The 24,341-nt window shown below is 49.1% G+C and overlaps 1 protein-coding gene across 1 annotated transcript in view; it reads right to left on the reverse strand.

Moving 5' to 3' along the window:
* Positions 1-24,341, reverse strand: part of MTR (5-methyltetrahydrofolate-homocysteine methyltransferase) — a 110,007-nt gene that overhangs the window by 69,346 nt on the left and 16,320 nt on the right. Inside the window, exons 7-8 of the mRNA XM_056567527.1 lie at positions 22,748-22,807; positions 15,082-15,176 (exon numbers count right to left, since the gene is read on the reverse strand). Of these exons, the coding sequence (XP_056423502.1) occupies positions 15,082-15,176; positions 22,748-22,807 (155 nt within the window). The remainder of the gene's footprint in view (positions 1-15,081; positions 15,177-22,747; positions 22,808-24,341) is intronic.

Below are 24,341 nucleotides of genomic sequence, written 5' to 3' on the forward strand. Positions count from 1 at the left end.
TAAAGTGGAATACCCAAAAAAGTTATTTCAAGTGTTAAACTGTCATTAAAAAACATTTTTGACAAGTGAAAAGTTTTGATAGGTCGAAGTCTGAATGCTGAGACTGATCACTAGAATAAGTGGAGAGAAGCACTCAGCTCAGTACTTGTCTACACACTGCAGGAGATGGATTCTATATAAAGTGTTTGGAGCCCTTCTCCATTTCCCATTATCTTAATTTTTCTGCACTGATGATTACAGCACTACTGCTGGATGAAATACATATAGAGTATGACCATATGTATTAAATATTACCTTACTAAGTGATAAGGAAAAGAGCAGGGGCATATTAGGGATAGAGCAACATTACGGTTTCATTTCCTCAGAATCTAGATCACCATCATGAGATGGACAAGCCTGAGATGTCCTGAGTTTCTGTTATCTCCCCAGAAGGTCTTGTCATGTCCATCCTCATGGACTCATTGACCCCCTCATTTCACACAATGAGGCAGTTCTTTTGACAAAAGCATTTACTTACTATTATGTCTAATCAACACTATCACTATACCGCCTATATCTATCTACTGTAATTTATGATAAAAAGTGATGGTAGAGCAGCTGGACTAAACGTTGACACAGCAGATCAGGTTCACATCCATAAAATACTTAGCTGTGCAAACTCCCTAAATGCCACTTTATCAGTTAACATACCAAGCGCCAAAAATAAAAGATCCTACTGGAGACACAGGAGCATTTATAGAAAAAAAAAAAAGTACATTTTTATGCTTACTGTAAATCTCTTTTTCGGAGGATCAGAAGTATATGCTGCCACTAGGAGGCTGCCACTAGGCAACAAAAGAAAGTCAGCCCCTCCCAGCAGGATATACCCTGCCTACAGACTCTGAGCTATCAGTTTAGTCCCAAAGCAGTAGGAGAGGGCAGACAGGTAAAGATAATTGTCCGAGAAAACCACAGACAAAAATTTACCAAACCAACCCTCGGACAGTTAACCGAACCAAGCACACCCCCCGAACCCCCCCCCCCCCATGGATCCTCAAAGAAAGATTTTACAATCTACTTTTCTCGTTCAGCTCCACTGGGGGACACAGACCGTGGGACGTACCAAAAGCCGTCCCCGGGGTGGGAAGAAACTCAAGTAGCTCAGGTGGAAGGCTAGGCCACAGCCACCTGCAACACCTTGTCACCCATACCAGCATCAGTGGATGCCAAGGTATGCACCTGGTAAAATTTTGTAAACGAGTGCCACTGGTCGAACCACATCGGCGTACCAGGCTCGCCTGGGCCAGTCCGGAGCAACGAGAATGGCCGGAACGCCCTCTGCTTTGAGCTTCCTCAGGACCCTGGGAAGGACGAAGTGTGACCAGGGAATCACTAGGGCGTCTACGGCTAAGGACAGAGGATATTGGGACTTCGCGACAAAGCAAGGAACTTTCTAGTTGTGGCGGGACGCAAAGAGGTCCACATCCGGAGTGCCCCAGAGGTTGCAGATCTCCGCCAACGCTTCTGGATGAAGAGAACAATTGTGGGGGTCGGCCGAGGAGCGACTGAGGAAGTCCGCCTCCCAATTTTCCACTCCTGGAATGTGAATCGCCGAGATGGAGGGAACTGAGTCCCGCCCAAAGAAGGATCCTGGATTCCCTCGGCCATCGCTGCAGGACTGCGGGTGCTGCCCTGGCGATTGACACATGCCACAGCCGTGGAGTTGTCCGACTGGACACGAACTGGACGGTCCTGAAAAAGGTGCTCCCATTGAAGTAAGCTAAGATAAATTGCCCGAAGTTCCATAATGTTGATGGGGAGGAGAGCTTCCTGGGAGAACCAAAGGCCCTGGACTGTCCGGTCCCTGAAGACAAGGTAGGGGGATCAAGGACAACCCCGGGCTCGCAGGATAGCTATCACTGTCACCAGGACCTTGGGGCCATGGCTAGGCCAAAAGGAAGGGCCCCAAACTGTAAATGGCCCACCGGAACGGCGAAGCAGAGATAGCACTGATGTGCCGGAAAAATGGGGATGTGAAGGTAAGTGTCTCGGATATCCACCGAGGAAAGAAACTCCCACTGATCCATGGATGCCCCTTTCTTGGAGACGACGAACAGGTTGGAATAGAACCCCAAAAACGCTCCTTGGAAGGAACTGGGGCGATCACTCCCTGAGCAAAAAGGGTCCAAAGTGTGACCCCAAAGGCCACCGCTAAAGAAGGAGAGCGATGAGGGCTGGATCCAAAAAAGCGATCCCTTGGGAAGGAAGCAAACTTGATCCGATAGCTGTCAGAAACAACATCTCGGACCCAAGAGTCCTGCACGTGGGCAGACCAAACGTCCCGGAACAGGAATAGACTACCTCCCACCCGAAAAGAGTGTTTGGGTCGGGGTGTCCCTTCAGGCGGAGGGAGGCTTACAGGTGCCCAACTTGGCTGTAAAATGGCTGGAACGGTTATCCGACTTCCAGGGGGGGGACGAGACTTGAAGGAAGGGGTCTTCTTATCCTGTGAGGGCACCTGTCTGGCTGCCCGACCTGAGCCAAAGGACCGAAAGGAGGTCGATTTCCCTGGGGGAATCGGTACGGCGAGAATTGTTCAGCGGTAATAGGGAGCTCTTACCTTTAGTAGCTCTTTTTAAAATTTACATGTATCTCTTTAAATGGTAAACACTTTAGAATGCATTTTCTGAACAGAGCGATTCTGAGATTGTTTCTTCGTGACATATTGTACTTTATTTAAGAGGTGCATTTTTGTTGACACATGCAGCATTTTTTGTGAAAAACTTCAAAATATTGTGAAAAACTGGAAAATTTCTGGTGTTTATTAATTTTTTTATGGTGTACACTGTGCTGTAAAAGTGACGTTATATTTATTCTGTGGGTCAGTACGATTATGGCGATACCCATTTTATATAGCTTTCTATGTTCTTTTTCCTTTTCTGAGCAAAAAGGAGATTTTTTAGACTTCCTGTAAAAAATCTCTCTCGAAGGATCCATTGGGGGACACAGATTCTGGGTATATGCTGCTGTCTCTAGGAGGTTGACACTATGGTAACCAAAAAGTCGGCTCCTCCCCGCAGGATATACCCGCCTCCAGGCCACTGAGCAATTCAGTTTCGTCTCAGAGCAATAGGAGGAGACCGACAGGTCAAAGGAAAAAAAACATGAACTGTCCGAGAACCCAAAGAAACAATAAATGAACACTCCCTCGGACAGATAACGAAAAGGAACACCAGAAAAAAGGGGCGGAAGCTGTGTCCCCCAATGGATCCTTCGAGAAAGAGATTTTACAGTAAGTCTAAAAAAAATCTCCTTCTCTCTATCGGCTCCATTGGGGGACACAGACTCTGGGACGTACCAAAGCCGTCCCTTGGGTGGGCAGAGAAGAAGAAAGATCAGGCAGTCAGCTGTACCACCGCCGCCTGCAACACCTTACGGCCTAGAGTGGCATCAGCCGATGCGAAGGTATGAACCTGATAGAATTTTGAAAAAGTGTGTAAAGACGACCAAGTGGCCGCTTTACAGATCTGCAACGCCGAGGCCTTGTTTTGGAGAGCCCAGGATGCTCCCACAGAGCGGGTGGAATGAGCCAGAACCCTGAAAGGTGGGGTCCTCCCCTTGCAGCGGTAAGCTTCCGAAATAGCACATCGCATCCACCGAGAAATGGTGGCCTTAGAAGCAGGCTGTCCCTTCCGACGGCCTTCCGTAAGAATGAAAAAAGAATCGCACTGATGAAAGGAAGATGTGACGGAAAGATAAGTCTGAACCGCTCGAACCACATCCAATTTGTGAAGCAGGCACTCCCTGGGATGAGAAGGAGCGGGACAAAAGGACGGAAGGACGATGTCCTCGTTGAGATGAAAGGCCGAAAAGACTTTAGGCAAGAAGGACGGATCTGGTCGGAAAACAACCTTGTCCTGATGAATTATCAGGAAAGGGGAATGGCAGGAGAGAGCTGCCAGATCAGAGGTAATAGCTATAATAGCTATAAGAAAAGCCACTTTCCAGGAAAGGAGGCGAAGGGGAACCTCCCTAAGGGGTTCAAAAGGTGCGCCCTGGAGAGCGCCTAGAACTCAGTTCAAGTCCCAAAGGGGAGAAGGGGACCGGTAAGGAGGGGCCGCATGTGCCACACCTTGGAGGAAGGTCCAGACATGAGAATTGGAAGCCAGAGGACGCTGAAAAAGAATAGAAAGGGCCGAAACCTGACCCTTAAGGGAACTGAGAGCAAGCCCTAATTCCAACCCTGACTGTAAAAAGGAAAGGAGACGGGGCACGGAAAACGTAACTGGAGAAAAAGATTGAGCTTCGCACCAACAAAAGTAAGACCGCCAGGTACGGTGGTAAATTTTCGCAGAGGAGGGCTTGCGAGCCCTAAGCATGGTGCGAATTACCTGGGAAAAGAAGCCGCGGGCCCTTAGAACCGTGGTCTCAACCGCCACGCCATCAAATGCAGCGACTGTAAATTGGGGTGGCAAAGGGGACCCTGTGACAGTAGGTCTGGACGAAGAGGAAGGCGGAACGGAATGTCGTCCAGAAGCCAGACCACGTCGGCGTACCATGCCCTTCGAGGCCAGTCTGGAGCCACCAGAATGGCAGGGACTCCTTCCGCCTTGAGCTTCCTCAGAACCCTGGGAAGGAGAGGGAGAGAAGGGAACAGGAAGGGCAGGACAAAGCCAGACCACGGAATTACTAAGGCATCCGCGGCTAGAGCCAGGGGATCCCTTGTCTTGACACAAACTTCAGAACTTTCCGGTTGTGTCGAGACGCAAAGAGATCCACGTCCGGGGTCCCCCAGAGGTCGCAGACCTGCGCGAACACCTCCGGAAGAAGAGACCACTCTCCGGGGTCGGCTGAGGACCGACTGAGGAAGTCCGCTTCCCAATTGACAACTCCCGGAATGTGAATCGCCAAAATGGCTGGAACCACTCGTTCCGCCCAGAGGAGGATCTTTGACACCTCGGACATGGCCGCTGAGCTGCGAGTGCCACCCTGCCGATTGATGTATGCCACGGCCGTGGCATTGTCCTACTGGACACGGACAGGGTGACCCAGAAGCAGGGACTCCCAATGCTTCAGACACAGATAAAATCGCCCTCAGTTCCAGAACGTTTATGGAAAGAAGGGCTACTTGAGGAGGCCAGAGACCCTGAACCGTCTGATTCCTGAAAACACCCCCCCCCCCCCAGCCCGACAGGCTGGTGTCCGTCATGACCACCTGCCAGTGGAGGGGGAGGTACGAACGCCCCTATGAAGAAGAGGGGAGCGGAGCCACCAGCGCAGAGACCGCAGAGTCCGAAGCGGAAGAAGAATCCTGTGATCGAAAGAGAGGGGACCTGTCCCATCGTGAAAGAATCGCCAGCTGAAGAGGACGGTAATTAAACTGGGCAAAGGGCACGGCCTGCATGGCTGCCACCATCCGACCTAGGACTTCCATGCAAGTACGGATGGAGACCGGGGATGGTGTCCGGAGGGAGCGGACTCCCGACAAGAGGGCCAGACATTTGTCCGGTGGAAGGCGAATCCGAGCCGAGTCCAAGTCGAACTGAATTCCTAAGAATACCAGAGACTGGGTGGGGGGAGAGAACCGACTTGTCTCTGTTGACCAACCACCCGAAGCGACATAAGGTCTGAAGAGTGAGGCTCACATTCTCCAGGGCCTGGTGGGGGCTTTGATGAGAAGGTCGTCCAAGTAGGGTATCACTGAGACCCCTCTTGACCGTAACAGAGCTACCACAGGCGCCAGAATCTTGGTAAAGACTCGTGGCGCTGTGGCCAGACCGAAGGGGAGAGCCACAAATTGATAATGACCTTCCGGAACCGCAAAGCGGAGGTACCGCTGGTGTCCGGGAAAAATTGGAACATGAAGGTAGGCATCCTTGATGTCCACCGAGGAAAGAAACTCCCCTTGATCCATAGATGCCACCACAGAACGGAGAGATTCCATTTGGAAATGGCAGATCAGAAGATGTTGGTTGAGACGTTTGAGATCCAAGATTGGCCACACAGAACCGTTTTCTTGGGGACCACGAAAAGTTTGGAATAAAAAACCCGAAAGCGTTCCCTTGAAGGAACTGGGACAATAATACCCTGGATGATAAGGGACTGAAGAGCCTCCCGAAATTCCCTCGCAAGCGAAGGAGACCAGGAAGCACGGGACTGGAAAAAAAACGATCCCTCGGAAGGGAGGTAAATTCTATCCGGTATCCATTGGATACCACATCCCTGACCCAGGAGTCCTGAATGTGCGTGGTCCAAACGTCTCGAAAAAGCAAGAGGCGACCTCCCACCCGAGAAAAAGCTGAGGGTGGGGCGTCCCTTCATGCAGAAGTGGGTTTGCAGTTGCCCCATTTGGCCGCAAAATGGTCGGGACGGTTGGTGTCCGACTTCCAAGAGGGACGCGCCTTGAAAAAGGGGACCTTCTTGTCCCGTGGAGGCGCTTGGCTGGACCCTTTAGAAGGGCCAGATGACTGAAAGGACCAAAAAGAAGACTTCCTGCGGAAGGAAGTGCTAGACTTGTTTTGAGGTAATAAAGAGCTCTTGCCCCCTGTCGCCTCAGAGATAATCTCATCCAGGCGCTTGCCAAAAAGTCGGGAGCAAGTAAAAGGAATCTTGGTGAGAGATTTCTTAGATGCAGCGTCCGCGTTCCAAGTTTTAAGCCAAATGGAACGACGGAGGGCCACCAGATTACCAGTGTAAAAGGCAGTGCAGCGAGCGGAACACAGGAAATCTCCAGATTTAGAACATTGGAGGGCCAGAGCAGACAGTTCTTCCGGGGGAGAACCTAAAAGAATGCCCTGACGGAGTTGGGAATGCCAAACCGAGAGGGCCTTAGACACCCAGGTGGAGGTGAAGGCAGGAAGCAGGGAAGAACCCGCTGCTTCAAAGGCATACTTCGCTAACGACTCAACCTTTTTGTCTGCAGGATCCTTGAAGGCAGCTGCATCCGCCAGCGGCAAAGTAGTAGCTTTAGAGTGAGGAAGTCACTTTGGAGACAAGGTCCTTGGCGAAAGGATATCGCACTTGGACTTTCTTCAGTCCCTGAAACTTCTTCTCAGGGTGCTTCCAGGCGGATTCTAGAATGGCCTCAAATTCAGCGTGAGAGCTGAACACCTTGGGTGCCGGTCGGGCACGATGAAAGGATACTTCTGGAGCTGCGTCCGAAGTTCCTGGGTCCTCTAGGTTAAAGGTGTCTCTAATGGCCATAACCAATGAGTTCACCGTGTCGACTGAATCCAAACGGTCCTCCGAATCGGATGCCGAATCAGAACCCTCGGCCGCTAGCTCTCCAGGAGAGTGCGAACGAGTGGAGGCGGCCCTGGAAGAGGGAGACTTCGACCTGGTACGTGGCCCAGGAGAGCCAGAGTGGCGACCACGGGAACGTCCTCTGGAAGAGAGACGTGTGTGGCCTGAAGAAGTGGTCGGGCGAGACCTGCGAGAGGAACGCCCGTGTCTACCAGAAGACTCGGGGGACGAGTCAGAGGAGACACGCCTATTACGCTTATGCGAAGCGTAGGGAGAAGGGGAACGGGACCTTCTAGAGGGCCGGTGAAGGGTAGACCTCTCCAAGGCAGTCACCACAGAACAGGAGACCTGTGCCAAGTCAGATATAGACTGGGAGAGGGAGGAAACCCAGGCTGGAGGGGCAGCCTAACCCACCAGGTCTGAGGGGGCACCTGGGTTAGAAATAGCAGGGGGGTCTGGGGGAGCAGGCAGAACAAGTGGGTTCAGCAGAACCTGGCATTTTTGCAGAACAGTTTTTACAAGCGTAATGGGTAACTAATATTCCAGGAATCTGCTTAGAGGGAGGAACAGTTCTGGGCACGGACATGACAAAAAACTGTCTCACCCAAGTCTGTGTCCCAAGGCAGCTGCTGTGAGGCGAACTCTGCACCGTGCTGAGGGTAGAGAGAAGAGACGCCGGCCAGTAGAAGGAAGAGGCTGGGTCAGGGCAAGGAGCTCTGTGATTGGCCCCTGCACGGCCCCAGCGCACGCACCGAGCTGATTGGTGGCCTACCGAGGCGTTTATGCGGCAAGGTGGGCGGAGCAAACGTCCGCCATGCCGCCGAAGGATACCACTGGACTCATGCTGTAATGGCGCCCGCTCCGAACCCCGAGCGCACACGCCCCCTGCAGTGAGTTCTGTGCGCCCGGGGACGGAGCGGGCGAAGTGCATGGAGAAGCCTGCTGCGCGTGTGCTATAAAGCACACACACTTAATAAAGTGCCCCCTTACTACACACACACTTAATAAAGTGCCCCCTTGCTGTGCCTCTACTGTAGCCACTGCTCCCCCAATAATAAAAAATAAACCCCCTGCAGGGAAATAAGAAAACTCAGGCCAGCCCCAGCTTCTGCAGGATAGGGACACAAACAGAGGGTCTCCAGCTGTTACAAGACCTAGGGAAAAAAGATACTCACCTCATGCTGAAGAACTTACATAAAAGTCTTCAGACTGTAGTCTTCAGTCAGCCTTTTTACCTGCGGCAAGCCAAGCTCATAGCGAGGTGAACAGGGAGGTAGAGGGACCCGGACCCATGAGGTACAACCCCAAGCGCTGACCGTTGGCGAGAGGGGGTTAACAGTACATCCAAGATGCCCGTCACCTCTCGCAATTGGGAAACATTGCGTTCCTGAGTCCCCACCTGAAAACAGAAATAAAAAGGAATAAAGAACTAACACATTCCCTAAACCTAATAAAATAAAAAAATATGAGACTTGGTCTGGAGAAAACCAGACCATGTCCACCTCCTTAAGACACTAAGCAAAAACTGAATTGCTCAGTGGCCTGGAGGCGGGTATATCCTGCTGGGAGGAGCAGACTTTTTGGTTACCATAGTGTCAACCTCCTAGAGACAGCAGCATATACCCAGAGTCTGTGTCCCCCAATGGAGCCGATAGAGAAATTCTTTTTCTGCCATTCATTTTCCAACAGCCGTAACTTTTTTTTAATTTTTCGTCCGACGCCATTGAGTAAGGGCTTATTTTTTACGGAACAAGCTGTACTTTTTAGTGGTATCATTTTTTGTGCTATGTGCTACATTTTGATCTTTTTTTTATTCTGCTATTTGTACCAAAATTGACAAATTGTGCGCTTTTTTGTTATGTTTTTTTTTTTAAGGCGTTCACCGTGAGGGATAATTTACATTATAGTTTTATAGTACACGTCATTACAGACGTGGCAATACCTATTGTGTATATGATTTGTGTTTTTGATTATTTAATTTTTTTTACACTTCATACTTTTATTGAAGAACTTTTTATTTAATTTTTTTACACTTTTTACAGGTTATACTATGCTGCAATACATTTGTACCACAGCACAGTATGACCTGATGAGCTGCACACTGTACAGCCTGTGCGATCCACTGGATCTCACAGGCTTCCGTAGCAGGTATACAGGAGGTCATGATCCGACCTCCTGCTGCCATAGCAACCAACGGCAACCCGCGATCGTATCTTGGCGCCGCCATTGGTGAATTGGGGGAGAGCGCTCCCCCTGTCAACACCATAGATGCCATGATCAGGATTGATCACGGCATCTAGGGGGTTAATGCTGCCGGGACCGGCGCGGTCGCGGCTCCGGCAGCTGCGGCGGGACTCCAGCTGTGATTAACAGCTGGGTCCCGTCGCCGATCTCCTGCGCTGCCTGCGGCAGTGTCGGAGATCGCTAAGATGTATGCATACGTCCAATTGCGCGAACATGTCGGATGCTTGAACGGATGCATACGTCCTATAGTGGGAAGGGGTTAAAGGACGCAGCATCCACCAAAGGTAGAGTAGTCGAATTCAACAGGCAGAAAACTGGAGGATCCACAGCCGGCGGCGAAGTCCATTTTGCAAGGAGGTCCTGGGCAAAGGGAAACTGTGCCCAAACTTTCTCAGTCCCCTGAAAGCGTTTGTCTGGATACTTCCATGCAGTTTCCAGTAAGATGTCAAATTCAGTATGAGAGCTGAATATTTTAGGCGAGGAAGGAAACTTCTGGAGCTGGGTCCATGTCGGACATGCTGGCTCGGTCCTATGGACGAGAGGCAGAACCTGACGCCTCATCTTCCAGTTACCCAGGAGAATGGGAGCGGGTGGAGGCAGCATTAGATGGAGGCAAAACTGACCTGGTACGCAGACCTGGAAAGAGAGAGATAACCTAATAAGAAGGGGGGGGCAGGGCCAGCACCAGCCTGGACCCCCACAGCCGATAGAAAGGTAATAATCCCCCAGTGCGCGTGCTGAAATACTATAAGGCCGGAATCCCTGCCGAAATGCTGGCCAGTGAGAAGTGGGCGGAGCTGAGCGCCACGAATAGACCATGGTCACGGCCATCATGAAACCCCGTGTTCCGAACTATAAAAGGTATACTCACCTTGTCCTGGGAAAACTTACCTATTGAAGTCTTCAGCCAGCTTACATGACGGGCTGACACAGCAAGACAAGCAGGGAAGGTAGGGGGACCCGGACCCAAAGGTACAACCCCAGGTGCTGACCGGTGGTGAGAAGGGCTTGACAGTGCATAACTCGATGCCTGTGCCCCTTCTTTAGAAATGGGAAAACAGTGAGCACTATGCTCCTGAGACCCCACCTAAAAAGAGAGAAGTAAAAGAAAGAGAAAATCAAAATACATGTCCCTAAACTAAAAAAAATAAGAAAATAAACGACCAGGTCTGGAGAACGCCAGACCTGTGTCTGCCTTCTATGGACACTAAGCTAAAACTGATAGCTCAGAGTCTGTAGGTGGGGTATATCCTGCTGGGAGGGGACAACTTTCTTTTGTTGCCTAGTGTTAGTCTCCTAGTGGCAGCAGCATATACCCACGATCTCTGTGTTCCCCAATGGAGCCAAAACGAGAAATAAATATGTTCTGAGATGAGGGGTCAGAAATGAAAAAATTAGAACATCACTGAGGCATCTTAGAGAGGATAGATAGTTTCAGTACTGTCTACCCATAGCAACAAATCAGAGCTCAGCTTTTAGTTAACAGAATAGGAGAAATGAAAGCAGTGACCAAAGATGGCGCTCCCTATGTGTCAAGACAGAGAACAGGAAGAACTGACAGCAGAGAATGGCACTGTGATGTCCCAGTACAGGTACACGTTCCTGTACTACCTGTAGGCCCTGTTAGGTTGAGTCCCTCAGCGACCTGGGGGCTCCCCTTGTTCTCCTGTTGGTTTAATAAACGTGTGTATGTTCCTTTAGAAGTACAGAGAGGATCCTTAAGTCTAGATAGTATACAGGCCCTGTGGAGGTCTCAAGGACCTGTGAGTAAGCCTGTCACATGTTATGTTATGCAGTTAAATGATTTGTTGTAACATGTACTCCCAGAGAGCACCAGCTTTAACCTATGACCCACAGCATGACCAATGGGCTTTAGTCCAGCGCAACCCCCGCCCCCCCACCACCACCACCACCATATAAAGGGGTGGCCATTACAATTCACTATCTTGTACCATCACTCTCTTTGAGTTAAGTGCTCATAGCTGTAACATCTAAGTCTTTGCTAAAGCAGCTACCAGAGATCTCAGGACAAGTGTTCAGCATCTGGAGGCCCCAAAGCTACAACTCTCCAGTAAGTCTGCAAGTCTATGTCTGCTCTCACTACATCTAGTCAAGTCCTGCACATAGTCACGTCAAGTCTAATTACAAGTCAGAGTAAAGTTTATTACATGTATTGGTCCAGCAAGCTGCGAGGTCCTCTGGGTACTGGCCACCTCTCTGGGAATTCTGGCCATAGCTGTGTAGATAATTACACCTGTCTTCTATTCAGTAAAGCCTCCGTTTACCCGTAACTGGTTGTGGACTCTTTATTCACTACTAGCCCGTGGGATAGTGGAGAATCCAGGCACGTGGTGTTCCGGAACCCAAAAACCACACTGGCGTCACAAACACATAGGGGGTTAATCCCATCCGACCACCCAGGATTAATAACATCAGATCCCACCACTCGCACCGCAACAACAGTGGTCCCGCCATTCACCACAGTGCCAGTATCACACCACAGCACCAGCAGGAAATCATAGGCAGCTGAGTAGAGGCTTTTTTATGTTTCCTTTTTACCCCTTTAACACGACACTCAAATCAAGAAGCACTATGGTATTGTAACATGGTCCCTTATTTCCCATCTCTTAACCCCTTAAAGGGTAGCTCCCACCATCCTATTTTTTTTTTCTGTCCCTGCCTATTGCACATCTATCCCTAACCCCCTCCGTGCTTTAAATTTTTATTTTTACTATATTAAAAAAGCTTTTTGTCTGCCTGGCAGTGTGCTCACTACCAGGCAGACTTCCCCAGCAGGCACATCACTGATGCCTGCTGGGGACAACACTTCGGCCCTTAGTTTATCTACACATGGTGCCTCCAGCTGTTTCATCACTACAACTCCCAGCTTACCCTGACATCTATTGGCTGTCAGGGCATGCTGGGAGTTGTAGTATTGAAACAGCTGGAGGCATCCTGTGTAGATAAACTATTGGTTACATGCGGCGCTAGCCCGTCCCCTGCGTCTCCCCCGCCATGCCCAGTTCCCTCCATCACAACACCCCCCCCCCCCCCAAAATTACACTTACTGCAGAGTCCGGCAGCGGGCCTGAAGGGACAGTGGCGGCGGCGGCGAGGCGGTGAGGGAGGGGACCTGCCGTGGAGATTTACGTCCTCAGCTCGGGGAGATGAGGGAGGGGGCGTGCCGTAGAGATCTGCGTCCAGCCGAGCTCAGGGAGGGGAGATGAGGGAGGGGGCGTAAACCTCCTCCCTCCCCTTGCTCTGCCATCCCCCAGCTCTAGCTTCGGAAATCTTCAGAGAGCTGGGGGAGGAGCGGACGCATGGATCTACGGGGGAGCAAAAAACCACCTCACAGCGGCGGCGATGAGCGGGAGGAGTGGCCTCCCAGCCAGTGGCCGGGGAGCCAATGCGCTCGCTCCCTGCCTGTCTGATTGACAGGCAGGGAGCGAGCGCAGGCTGAATGAAAAAGGACCGATGCCCGGCCACATCGGTCCTTTTTCAGGCGTGACGTCACGCCAGGCTGCAGCCGGCCACTAGGAGGGAGACCCCTAGTGGCCGGTTTTCAAATGTAAATGTAACTATTTTAATAAAAAAAATAATAATAATAAAAGTATATTAGAGATATGTTGTAGTACATAAGTACTACAACATATAAAAAAATAAAGTTGGTGACAGTGCCCATTTAAGGACCGAGGGTTTTTCCGTTTTTGCATTTTCGTTTTTTGCTCCTTGCCTTTAAAAAATCTAAACTCTTTCAATTTTACACCTAAAAATCCATATGATGGCTTATTTTTTGCGCCACCAATTCAACTTTGTAATGACATCAGTCATTTTGCCCAAAAATCTACGGCGAAACGGAAAAAATAAATCAGTGTGAGACAAAAATTGAAAAAAATACGCCTTTTGTAAATTTTGGGGGCTTCCGTTTCTACGTAGTGCATTTTTCAGTAAAAATGACACCTTATGTTTATTCTGTAGGTCCGATTAAAATGATACCCTAATTATATAGGTTTGATTTTGTCGTACTTCTTGAAAAGATCATAACTACATGCAGGAAAAAGTATACGTTTAAAATTGTCATCTTCTGACCCCTATAACTTTTTTCTTTTTCCGCGTATGGGGCGGTATGAGGGCTCATTTTTTGCGCTGTGATCTGAAGTACCATTTTTGCATTGATAGGACTTATTGATATAAAAAGTGGCCAAAAATGCACTATTTTGGACTTTGGAATTTTTTTGCGGGTACGCCATTGACCATGCGGTTTAATTTACAATATATTTTTATAATTCGGACATTTCTGCAAGTGGCCATACCATATATGTTTATTTTTATTTACACTGTGTTTTTTTTTTTTTATGGTAAAAGGGCACCCCCCTTTTACCATAAAAAAAAAAAAACACAGTGTAAATAAAAATAAACATATATGGTATGGCCACTTGCAGAAATGTCCGAATTATAAAAATTCAAACTTTTAATAGGGAAGGGGTTAAATGATCTTTATTCATTTTTTTTTCCCATAGGGACCTATAACACTGCACACACTGATCTTTTACATTGATCACTGGTTTCCTATGAGATGATGATTCTGCCGCTTGACTGCTCATGCCTGGATCTCAGGCACTGAGCAGTCATTCAGCGATCGGACAGCGAGGAGGCAGGTAGGGATCCTCCAGCTGTCCTGTAAGCTATTCGGGATGCCGCGATTTCGCCGCGGCTATCCCGAACAGCTCCCTGAGCTAACCGGCATGCTTTCACTTTAGACGCGGCGTTCAACTTTGAACGCCGCGTCTAAAGGGTTAATAGCGCGCGGCACCGCGATCAATGTCGCGCGCTATTAGCCACGGGTCCCGGCCGACCCGCTATGACGCGGGGCCACGCCTTGGCCCCGCGTTATAGATCGGGAGCGGACACATGAAGTACCGGTACGTCATGTGTCCTTAAGGGGTTAAAAGAGAAACTGAAAAGGTGGCTGCAGGGACACTACACACATTGCACACTGTTACCCCCTATGTGCTCCTTCTCAGAGCAGCAAGAATAGGCATGGCTTCAGTAGCATCATATTGCTGACATCTAATCCACCTATATTCCCTAAGCTGCTGAAGAGACAGTCTCCATCCTTTTGCACAGTTCATATTATGCTCCCTCACTGCTAAAACTCACACAGTCATCCCCAATTCCCATCAACTGGTGTTTTATAGACAAATCGTTCACCTTCCTGTAACTTCTAGTGCTGCAACTGAGCATGTGCGACCAGTTAGCTAAAGTTGAACTTTAGATCATGATCTTGGAGCAATGAACTTTGTGGGGAAAAGGGAAGGATCATGATGGAAAAGTGCGGAGCCAAATATGTTTTTGTTGCAGGTTCTGCAGTGAGTTGAGGCCAGATGGAGAAGAACAGGGAAAGGGAATGAATCCAATCAGAGAAGACGTCATCTGTGAGTCACCGCATATAGCAGCGCTGTAATCTACATAGCCAACAGATGTATAGGTCCATTGCTTATTTTCAGCAATTTATTTTCTTTTGCCGAAATCTATTTGGTCGGGATGGCCTCTAAAAAATGTTTTCCCCGAGGGGTGTCAAGAGCAGAAAAAAAAGGTTGGGAAACAAAGCCTTACCACATCGGCTCCACATGTGACACACTTATTACAAATGCTTCCCCTGTTTGACCAGAAAGTGTTCGTCCACTTTTGTCAACAATGGTTCCAGAAATCTATATAGTTAAGTTGAGGGGGAAAAAAAAAAAGATAAAAACAGATAAATAAAAAATTTAACTAGCATGAACATATTACTGAACTTAAGGGGGGGGAGGGGGGGGTATTTTTTTACATATCTGAAAAAAGGTTTTAAAGGTGTACTGCACCCCTAGACATCTTATACCCTATCCAAAGGTGATGTTCAGATTCCTACTGCACCCTGCATTAGTTTAGAGTGTTGGGTGCAGCGCCGGACGTCATGGCCACGCCCCACATGATGTCATGGCCACCCCCTCTCAATGCAAGTCTATGGGAGGGGGCGTGACTGCCATCACTCCCCCTCCCATGGGCTTGCATTGAGGGAGGTGGCCGTGACGTCATGAGCCTCTGGCCCCGCATCGCCAGTCATTCGGCACGGAGCAAAATTCGCTCCGTGCAACATATGACTGGGGTGCCGCAGCCGAGGTCACGGGGGTCCCCAGTGGCAGGACCCCCGGTATCAGACATCTTATCCTCTATCCTTTTAATAGGGGATAAGAAGTCTAGGGGCGGAGTACCCCTTTAAATACACTTCCCATTATGCATGTAGCACATACATACGGCGCCGTACACCAATTTTGGCATAAAAGTAGATTTTTTAATGCTTACCGTAAAATCTCTTTCTCTGAGGATCCATTGGGGGACACAGACCATGGGTATGTGCTCTTGCCGCTAGGAGGCGCTGACACTAGGCAAACAAAAAGAGAGTCGGCTCCTCCCGGCAGGCTATACCCCGCCTACTGGCCCTGAGCTCATCAGTTTAGTCTCGAAGCAATAGGAGGCAACCGACAAAAAAATAAAAATGAGAAAAACCAGCAAAAGTCGGAGAGAAACAGACAAAAGAAAAACCCCGAACCACCTCTCGGACAGAACAAACGAAAAACTCTACCCAAACTGTGGGTGGGTGCTGTGTCCCCCAATGGATCCTCCGAGAAAGAGATTTTACGGTTAGCATAAAAAATCTACTTTTCTCAGTCGGAAACCATTGGGGGACACAGACCGCGGGACTTACCAAAGCAGTCCCCGGGGTGGGGAGAAAAATACTCAACCCAAATCAAGTAGAGGAGAATGCTACTGCCGAACACCTTGCGGCCCAAACTAACATCAGCCGACGCAAAAGTATGCACTTGATAAAATTTTGCAAATGTATGCAAGGACGACCAGGTGGCCGCCTTACAGACTTGCAGGGCCGAAGCCCTATTACGGAGAGCCCAAGAAGCCCCAACAGAGCGCGTGGAATGCGCCGTCACCCAAAAAGGTGCCACCTTGGACTTGCGGCGGTACGATTCCGAAATGGCCGAGCGAATCCACCGAGCACTGGTCGCCTTGGAGGCCGGAAGACCCTTACGACTACCCTAAGGAATCACGAAGAAGGAGTCCCCCTGGCGAAAAGAGGAGGTGACCGACAGATAAATCCGGACTGCCCGGATCACATCAAGGGTGTGAAGAGAACACTCCTTGGCATTGGAAGGAGAAGGGCAAAAGGAAGGAAGAACGAGCTCCTCGTTTACATGAAAAGAGGAAACCACCTTGGGCAGGAAGGAGGGAGGTGGGCGGAAAACCACCTTATCCTGATGAAGCACCAAAAGGGGGGGGGGACGGCAGGAAAGTAACTCCAGTTCCCGAGACCCTTCGGATAGAAGTGATGGCAATGAGAAAAGCGAACTTCCACAAGAGAATACGAAGGGAGGCATCCCTAAGGGTCTCGAAAGGAGACTCCCTCAAGGCTCCAAGCACCAGATTGAGATCCCACTGAGGTGTGGGAGAACGAAAAGGATGAGCCATGCAGGCCACACCCTGCAAAAAGGTGCGGACATGGGAATTAGAGGCCAACTGCCATTGGAAAAGGACAGCAAAAGCAGACACCTGACCCTTAAGAGAACTTCGGGTCAAACGTTGATCCAGCCCCGCCTGAAGAAAGGCAATAAGACGTGGAAGGGAAAAAATGACCGGAGAAAAGTCTTGCTCCCCCTCCCTACCAAAAATAAGCTTTCCAAGTGCGGTGGTAGATTCTGGCCGAGGAAGGTTTGCGCGCCCGAAGCATAGTACGAATAACCCCCTCAGAAAACCTGCAGGCCTTCAATACTGCGGTTTCAACTGCCTCGCCGTCAAATGCAGAGACAGTAAATTGGGGTGGCAAAGGGGACCTTGAAAGTGAAGATCGGGACGAAGTGGTAGGCGCAGCGGTACGTTGTCGGCCAGTCGGACCACGTCTGCGTACCACGCGCATCTGGGCCAGTCTGGGGCCACCAGAATGGCAGAGACTCCCTCCGCCTTGAGTTTCCTCAGAACCCTGGTGTCAGGCCAAGGCCTGATTATGGAAACATACATGCGCTTTATAATTGCATCTGTGTATAAACTAAGACCTGGGGGGTGAAGGGTCATTCAGATTGTGTATGCTGTGTCTTTTGTGTATTGCAGTTTATTGCGGGGGTCTGGCTGTGTGTTTACATCATCTTTGAAGTCCTGCACTCTGGTCCCATCATATAATCAACCAGATAAGAGGGCCAGGAAGAGAGATGCCCCCCCGGTGGGATCAGAGGGCAGGGGGGAATGGAGTCCCTCCAAAAAGGAGATATATAATATTTAACAATGCTAGAGTCAGTGTGTTCAATGCTGTGAAACAAGCTGACAAGACCATCCTAAGAACCGCTGGAACTCTCTCATGGACTGCTAATATCATCATGCTGTAAGAGCTTCATTTTTGCTTTCTGAACTTGCAAAACTCTTATATAATTTTTGTAACTGTATGTCATTTGTTTCTGTATTTTTATATAGTCAGCATTGTGATACCTTTTATCAGATTAAATGTTTAATTAATCAGCTCTGGTCTATGATCTCTAAACATATGAGCTCATCTTTCTGAAGGCATCTCTGGTAAAACACGTTTATCTAAGGGTTAATTTGGTTACTTGCTGGGACTTGTAGTGGATACCCAGAGGTCTGGCGGCTTTAACCCTTGCACCATCACACTCTCTCTAATGTCTTGGCTGGACCGATAGGGTGTGATCTTGATACCTGGGCAGGAGGGGAAGAGGCGGAAACAGATAAGGGAGTCGGAAGGACGCCCACGGGATGACCAGAGCATCTGTCGCCAGGGCCAGGGGATCCCTCGATTTTGCTACAAAGAGGGGAACCTTCCTGTTGAGGCGAGATGTGAAGAGATCCACATCCGGGGTCCCCCAACTATCGCAAATGTGTGAAAACACCTCCGGGTGGAGAGACCACTCCCCTGGATCTGCCGAGGAGTGCCTGAGAAAGTCTGCTTCCCAATTGTCCATGCCCGGGATGTGGATCGCCGACAGAGCAGGGACCCGAGCCTCGGCCCAGAGGAGAATCTTGGAGACCTCCTCAATCGCCGAGCGACTCCAGGTGCCGCTTGGCGATTGATATATGCAACAGCAGTCTCATTGTCCGACTGAACCCGGACCTGTCGACCCTGAAGGAGATGTTCCCAATGGAAGAGGCAAAGGAAGATCGCCCGAAGCTCCAGGATATTGATGGGGAGACGGGCTTCCCCGGGGGACCAGTGACCCTGGACCGTCATGTCCCGAAAAACCCCTCCCCAACCCATGAGGCTCGCGTCGGTGGTGACGATCTGCCACTGAAGGGGAAGAAAAAAGACTTCCCCAGAAGAAGAAGGGGAGAGTGGAGCCACCAAAGAAGGGACTGACGTACTGCCAGGGGCAGGAGAATGCTGCGGTCCAGGGACAAAGGGGACTTGTCCCACCTGCCCAGAATGGCCAGTTGGAGGGAACGATAATGAAATTGGGCAAAGGGGACTGCTTCCATGGCAGCCACCATACAGCCCAGGACTTCCATGCAGAAGCGAATCGGGACCAGGACGTGGCGTTGCAGGCAACGGACCCCCACCTGCAGAGAACGCCTTTTGTCCAAGGGAAGACGGACCCGGGCTACTGCGGTGTTGAAAAGGAGCCCCAGAAAAATTAGGGGCTGGGAGGGGAGCAGATGTGACTTCTCCCAATTAATGACCCAGCCGAAAGAGGACAGGGTGTGAAGTGCGATCTGAAGACTCTCTAAATTCTTGGACCGAGAGGGAGCCTTGATTAAGAGGTCGTCCAGGTAGGGGAGGATGGAGATCCCCTGGCTGCGAAGGATGGCAATGACCGCCGCCATGACCTTGGTAAAGACCTTGGGAGCTGTGGCTAGACCAAACGGGAGCGCCACAAACTGAAAATGACCCTCCGGCACTGCGAAACGAAGGAAACGCTGATGCGCTGGGAAGATCGGAATGTGGAGATAGGAGTCTCGGATATCCACTGAAGAAAGAAACTCGCCCTGGTCCATGGAGACCACCACAGACCGGAGGGACTCTATCCGAAAATGACGGAGGCGCAGATGGCGATTGAGCAACTTGAGGTCCAGAATGGGATGGACCGAGCCCTCTTTTTTGGGAACGACAAAGAGGTTTGAATAGAACCCTGATCCGCGTTCCCCTGGCGGAACCGGCACTATCACTCCCTGGAAGAGGAGAAAACGCAGAACAGTCTGAAAAGCCGCCGTCAAGGAAGGGGACTCAGGAGGGCGGGATTGAAAGAAACGGTGTCTTGGGAGAGAAGAGAATTCTATGTGATAGCCTCTTGAAATAACATCTCGCACCCAGGCATCCTGGACCTGAGACAGCCATATGTCCTGGAAGAGAGACAGCCACCCTCCCACCCGAGCACACGACGCGGGTGGGGGCGCCCCTTCAGGAAGAAGCAGGCTTACGGGTACCCGATTTGGCAGCGAAACCTCCAGATCGGTTGCCCGACTTCCATGATGGACGTGCCCTGAAAGAGGGTGCTCTACGAGGAGGAGTCTGCGCCTGCTTGGAGGGACAACCCGGAGCCGTTGACCGAAAAGAAGTCGACTTCCGGCGGGGCTCCGAGCCCCAAGACCTGTTCTGTAGAAGCAGAGAACTCTTACCTCCCTTAGCTTCAGAAATAATTTCATCCAAACGTTTTCTGAAGAGGTGGGAACCCGAGAAGGGTAGTTCCGCCAGAGACCTCTTCGGCGCAGCGTCGGCGTCCCACGCTTTCAACCACATGGCGCGACGAATCGCAACCGAGTTAGCCGAGGAAAATGCCGAGCAGCGAGCGGATTCCAAAGTGGCTGAACAAAGGAAATCGCCCGCTTGAGAAAGCTGGAGAGCCGCTTCTGCCAGTTCTTCCCTGGAAATTCCAGCAAGGGCCCCCTGGCGGAGCTGGGAAGCCCAAACTGACACCGCCTTGGCCAACCAAGTGGAGGCAAAAGTGGGGAGTAATGAGGACCCATTGGCTTCGAATGCGGACTTCGCTAGATTTTCCATTTTCTTGTCCGCCGGATGCTTAAGAGACGCTGCATCCGCAAGGGGCTGCGTAGTGGACTTGGACAGGCGGGAGACCGGTGGGTCAACCTTAGGCGGAACCGTCCATTTTGTGACTAGGTCCTGAGGGAAGGGAAAACGTGTTTGTACCTTCTTGATTCCCTGAAAACGCCTCACATGGTGTTTCCAATCAGCATCCAGCACGGCGTCAAACTCTCCATGAGAGCTAAACGCCTTGGGAGCACGCTGTGATGAGAGAGAGAGAGACAGAGAGACCGAGAGAGAGAGAGAGACAGAGAGACCAACCACTAGCAAGGCAGGCCGCCTCCCAGAAGCCGCCTATTGGCTGAAAGTGACCCCTGAGCGCGCGCACCAGCTGATAGGCTAATCAGTGACCCTTAGATGCGCGCGCTAACCCCCATTGGAGAAGCAAGCGGTGGGCGGAGCCTCGGCACACAGACCTGTGTCTTGCCTCCTAGGACACTAAGCTTAAACTGATGAGCTCAGGGCCAGTAGGCGGGGTACAGCCTGCTGGGAGGAGCAGACTCTTTTTTTTTTGTTTGCCTAGTGTCAGCGCCTCCTAGCGGCAAGAGCATAGACGCACAGTCTGTGTCCCCCAATGGTTTCCAACCGAGAAATACCAATTTCACCTGTTCTACAAATTTCTCATTAGGTAGAAAGGTAACAATTCAAATTCAATACTAAAGATAGTTAAACATTATATATAGACATATATAGGCACAGCCAAGATGTGTACTTAAATGGGGTTATCCAGGAAAAAAAAAAACTTTTTTTTTTTATATATCAACTGGATCCAGAAAGTTAAACTGATTTGTAAATGACTTCTATAAAAAAAAAAAAATATTCATCCTTTCAGTACTTATGAGCTGCTGAAGTTGAGTTGTTTTTTCTGTCTAAGTGCTCTCTGATGACACGTGTCTCGAGAACCGCCTAGTTTAGAAGCAAATCCCCATAGCAAACCACTTCTACTCTGTGCAGTTCCCGAGACAAGCAGAGATGTCAGCAGAGAGCACTGTTGCCAGACAGAAAACAACAACTCAACTTCAGCAGCTGATAATTATTGAAAGGATTAAAACTTTTTTAATAGAAGTAATTTACAAATCTTTAACTTTCTGGAGCCAGTTCATATATTAAAAAAAAGTGTTTTTCCTGGAATACCCCTTTAACCCCTTAAGGACTCGGGGTTTTTCTGTTTTTGCACTTTCGTTTTTTCCTCCTTACCTTTTAAAAATCATAACCCTTTCAATTTTCCACCTAAAAATCCATATTATGACTTATTTTTTGCGTCACCAATTCTACTTGGCTGTGAAATTGGTCATTTTACCCAAAAATGCACAGCGAAACGGAAAAAAAAATCATTGTGCGACAAAATCGAAGAAAAAACGCCATTTTGTAACTTTTGGGGGCTTCCGTTTCTACGCAGTGCATATTTCGGTAAAAATTACACCTTATCATTATTCTGTAGGTCCATACGGTTAAAATGATACCCTATTTATATAGGTTTGATTTTGTCCCACTTCTGGAAAAAATCATAACTACATGCAGGAAAATTAATACGTTTAAAAATGTCATCTTCTGACCCCTATAACTTTTATTTTTCCACGTACAGGGCGGTATGAGGACTCATTTTTTGCGCCGTGATCTGAAGTTTTTATCGGTATGATTTTTGTTTTGATCGGACTTTTTGATCACTTTTTATTCATTTTTTAATGGTATAAAAAGTGACCAAAATACGCTTTTTTGGACTTTGGAATTTTTTTTGCGTGTACGCCATTGACCGTGCGGTTTAATTAATGATATATTTTTATAGTTCGGACATTTACGCACGTGGTGATACCACATATGTTTATTTATTTATTTTTTTTACACGGTTTTATTTTTTTTATGCGGCGGTCCCGAACAGCCCGACTGAGCAGCCGGGTCACTTTCACTTTAGAAGCGGCGGTCAGCTTTGACCACCGCTTCTAAAGGGTTAATACCGCACATCGCCGCGATCGGCAATGTGTGGTATTAGCCGCAGGTCCCGGCCGTTGATGAGCGCCAGGACCAACGCGATATGATGCGGGATCGCGGCGCGATCCCGCTTCATATCGCGGGAGCCGGCGCAGGACGTAAATATACGTCCTGCGTCGTTAAGGGGTTAAGTATATACACAGAGTTTATATACTGAATAAACATGCCTAAAGGAGGCTATAGAGTTGAACTCTGGTGAATACTCACAAATATAGGTCTAGGCTTGTAGTCCTCTTCAAACAATGTCTGGACAGCAAACAGAGCCGCCTGTAGAAATAACAAGTGTAAACTTTTTCATGAACGTATTTCTGGTAACCCTGCAGCTTTTATTGCCATTCCAAATTAGATGAATCTTACTGGATAATACATCTGATACTATAAAACTAGTATTTCCAGATAATCTGCCACTATGAATAACATTTAGACTATGTTGGCATCTGAAAACAGCCTATATTTGCAGTATACATCTGCAAACCGGTAGACTGGTATGCCGACAAATACCGTAGCACAGTGGTCTTCAACCTGCGGACCTCCAGATGTTGCAAAACTACAACTCCCAGCATGCCCGGACAGCCAACGGCTGTCCGGGCATGCTGGGAGTTGTAGTTTTGCAACATCTGGAGGTCCGCAGGTTGGAGACCATTGCCGAGCCAGATCCATTGATTTGGACCAAACGCAGCAGCTAATTCTAGCGATAATGGCTGATCACCAGGGGATAGAAAAAGGAGAAAACAAGCAGCAATTAGCTGATACAGCTTCATTCTTAGAAGGGGTGGTTTTGATGAAACAACTTTTAACCCTTTGGTGCTGAACGCCATACATGTATGACAAGTATGGTGTGGACATAAAAACAGGTTTCCTTTAAATAAAATGAGAGCTGAGCTGCAGTAACCCAGCACAGCCTCAACACAATATACAGAGCTGCCTGACTCTTATCTGTATATTATGGCAAACGGCTGATTGGCATGGGTGCCCGGTGTCATCACCCCGCCACAGGATTAAGATTTTTTAATAGAAGTAATTTAAAAATCTGTTTAACTTTCCGGAGCCAGTTGATATATATAAAAAAAAAAATTTTTGTCTGGACAACCCCTTTAATGACCAGGCTCTTTTTTTTATTACCAAATTACCAAGTTTTTGACTGGGTCTCTTCAAATGGTAATTACTTTAGAATGCTTTTTCTGAGCAGAGAGAGAGTTTTTTCGTGACATCTTGGGGGAGATATATCATTGCTTTTAGAGCATTTTTTTGTCTATGTTTTGGCGCAGTTCAGGCACCAGCAACATATTTAGCAACTTTTATGCGTCTTTTGATACAGTTTCACTCTTTTTGCCTACACGTAGAACTTTTTCTTTGTGACCATGCAGTGGTCACGTATTTAACATTTGCGACTTTTGTCAAAAGTCACTATTTTGTGCGCAAAGGTACTTTTTTTTTAGGCGCAAAGCTACACCACCTACCAGTTGGCTTGAGAATCACTTCTACCTTCCGCAATTCAACCTTTAACCTCTTGTGGGCGACAGCGTCCCACTACCCTTCTATGGCACGTGCTCAGGAGCTGAGTGTCGGTCATAGCTGGGTAGTCCTGGTGGCTAGCTGCCACCAGGACCCATCTCTATTGCCAGACATCACCAATCATGGTGATGCCCGGCTTTAACCCCTTAGACACCGCAATCAAATTTGATTGTAGCGTCTAAAATGCAAGTAAAAATGTCCCGGCAGCTCTGTGAAATTAAGTAAAAACACCTAACCTGCCAAATTCCGGACCAGGGAAAGTGTCTACTTCCCTCCCTCACAAGTG

Source organism: Hyla sarda, chromosome 3 (genome assembly GCF_029499605.1).
Source record: "Hyla sarda isolate aHylSar1 chromosome 3, aHylSar1.hap1, whole genome shotgun sequence".
NCBI lineage: Eukaryota > Metazoa > Chordata > Amphibia > Anura > Hylidae > Hyla > Hyla sarda.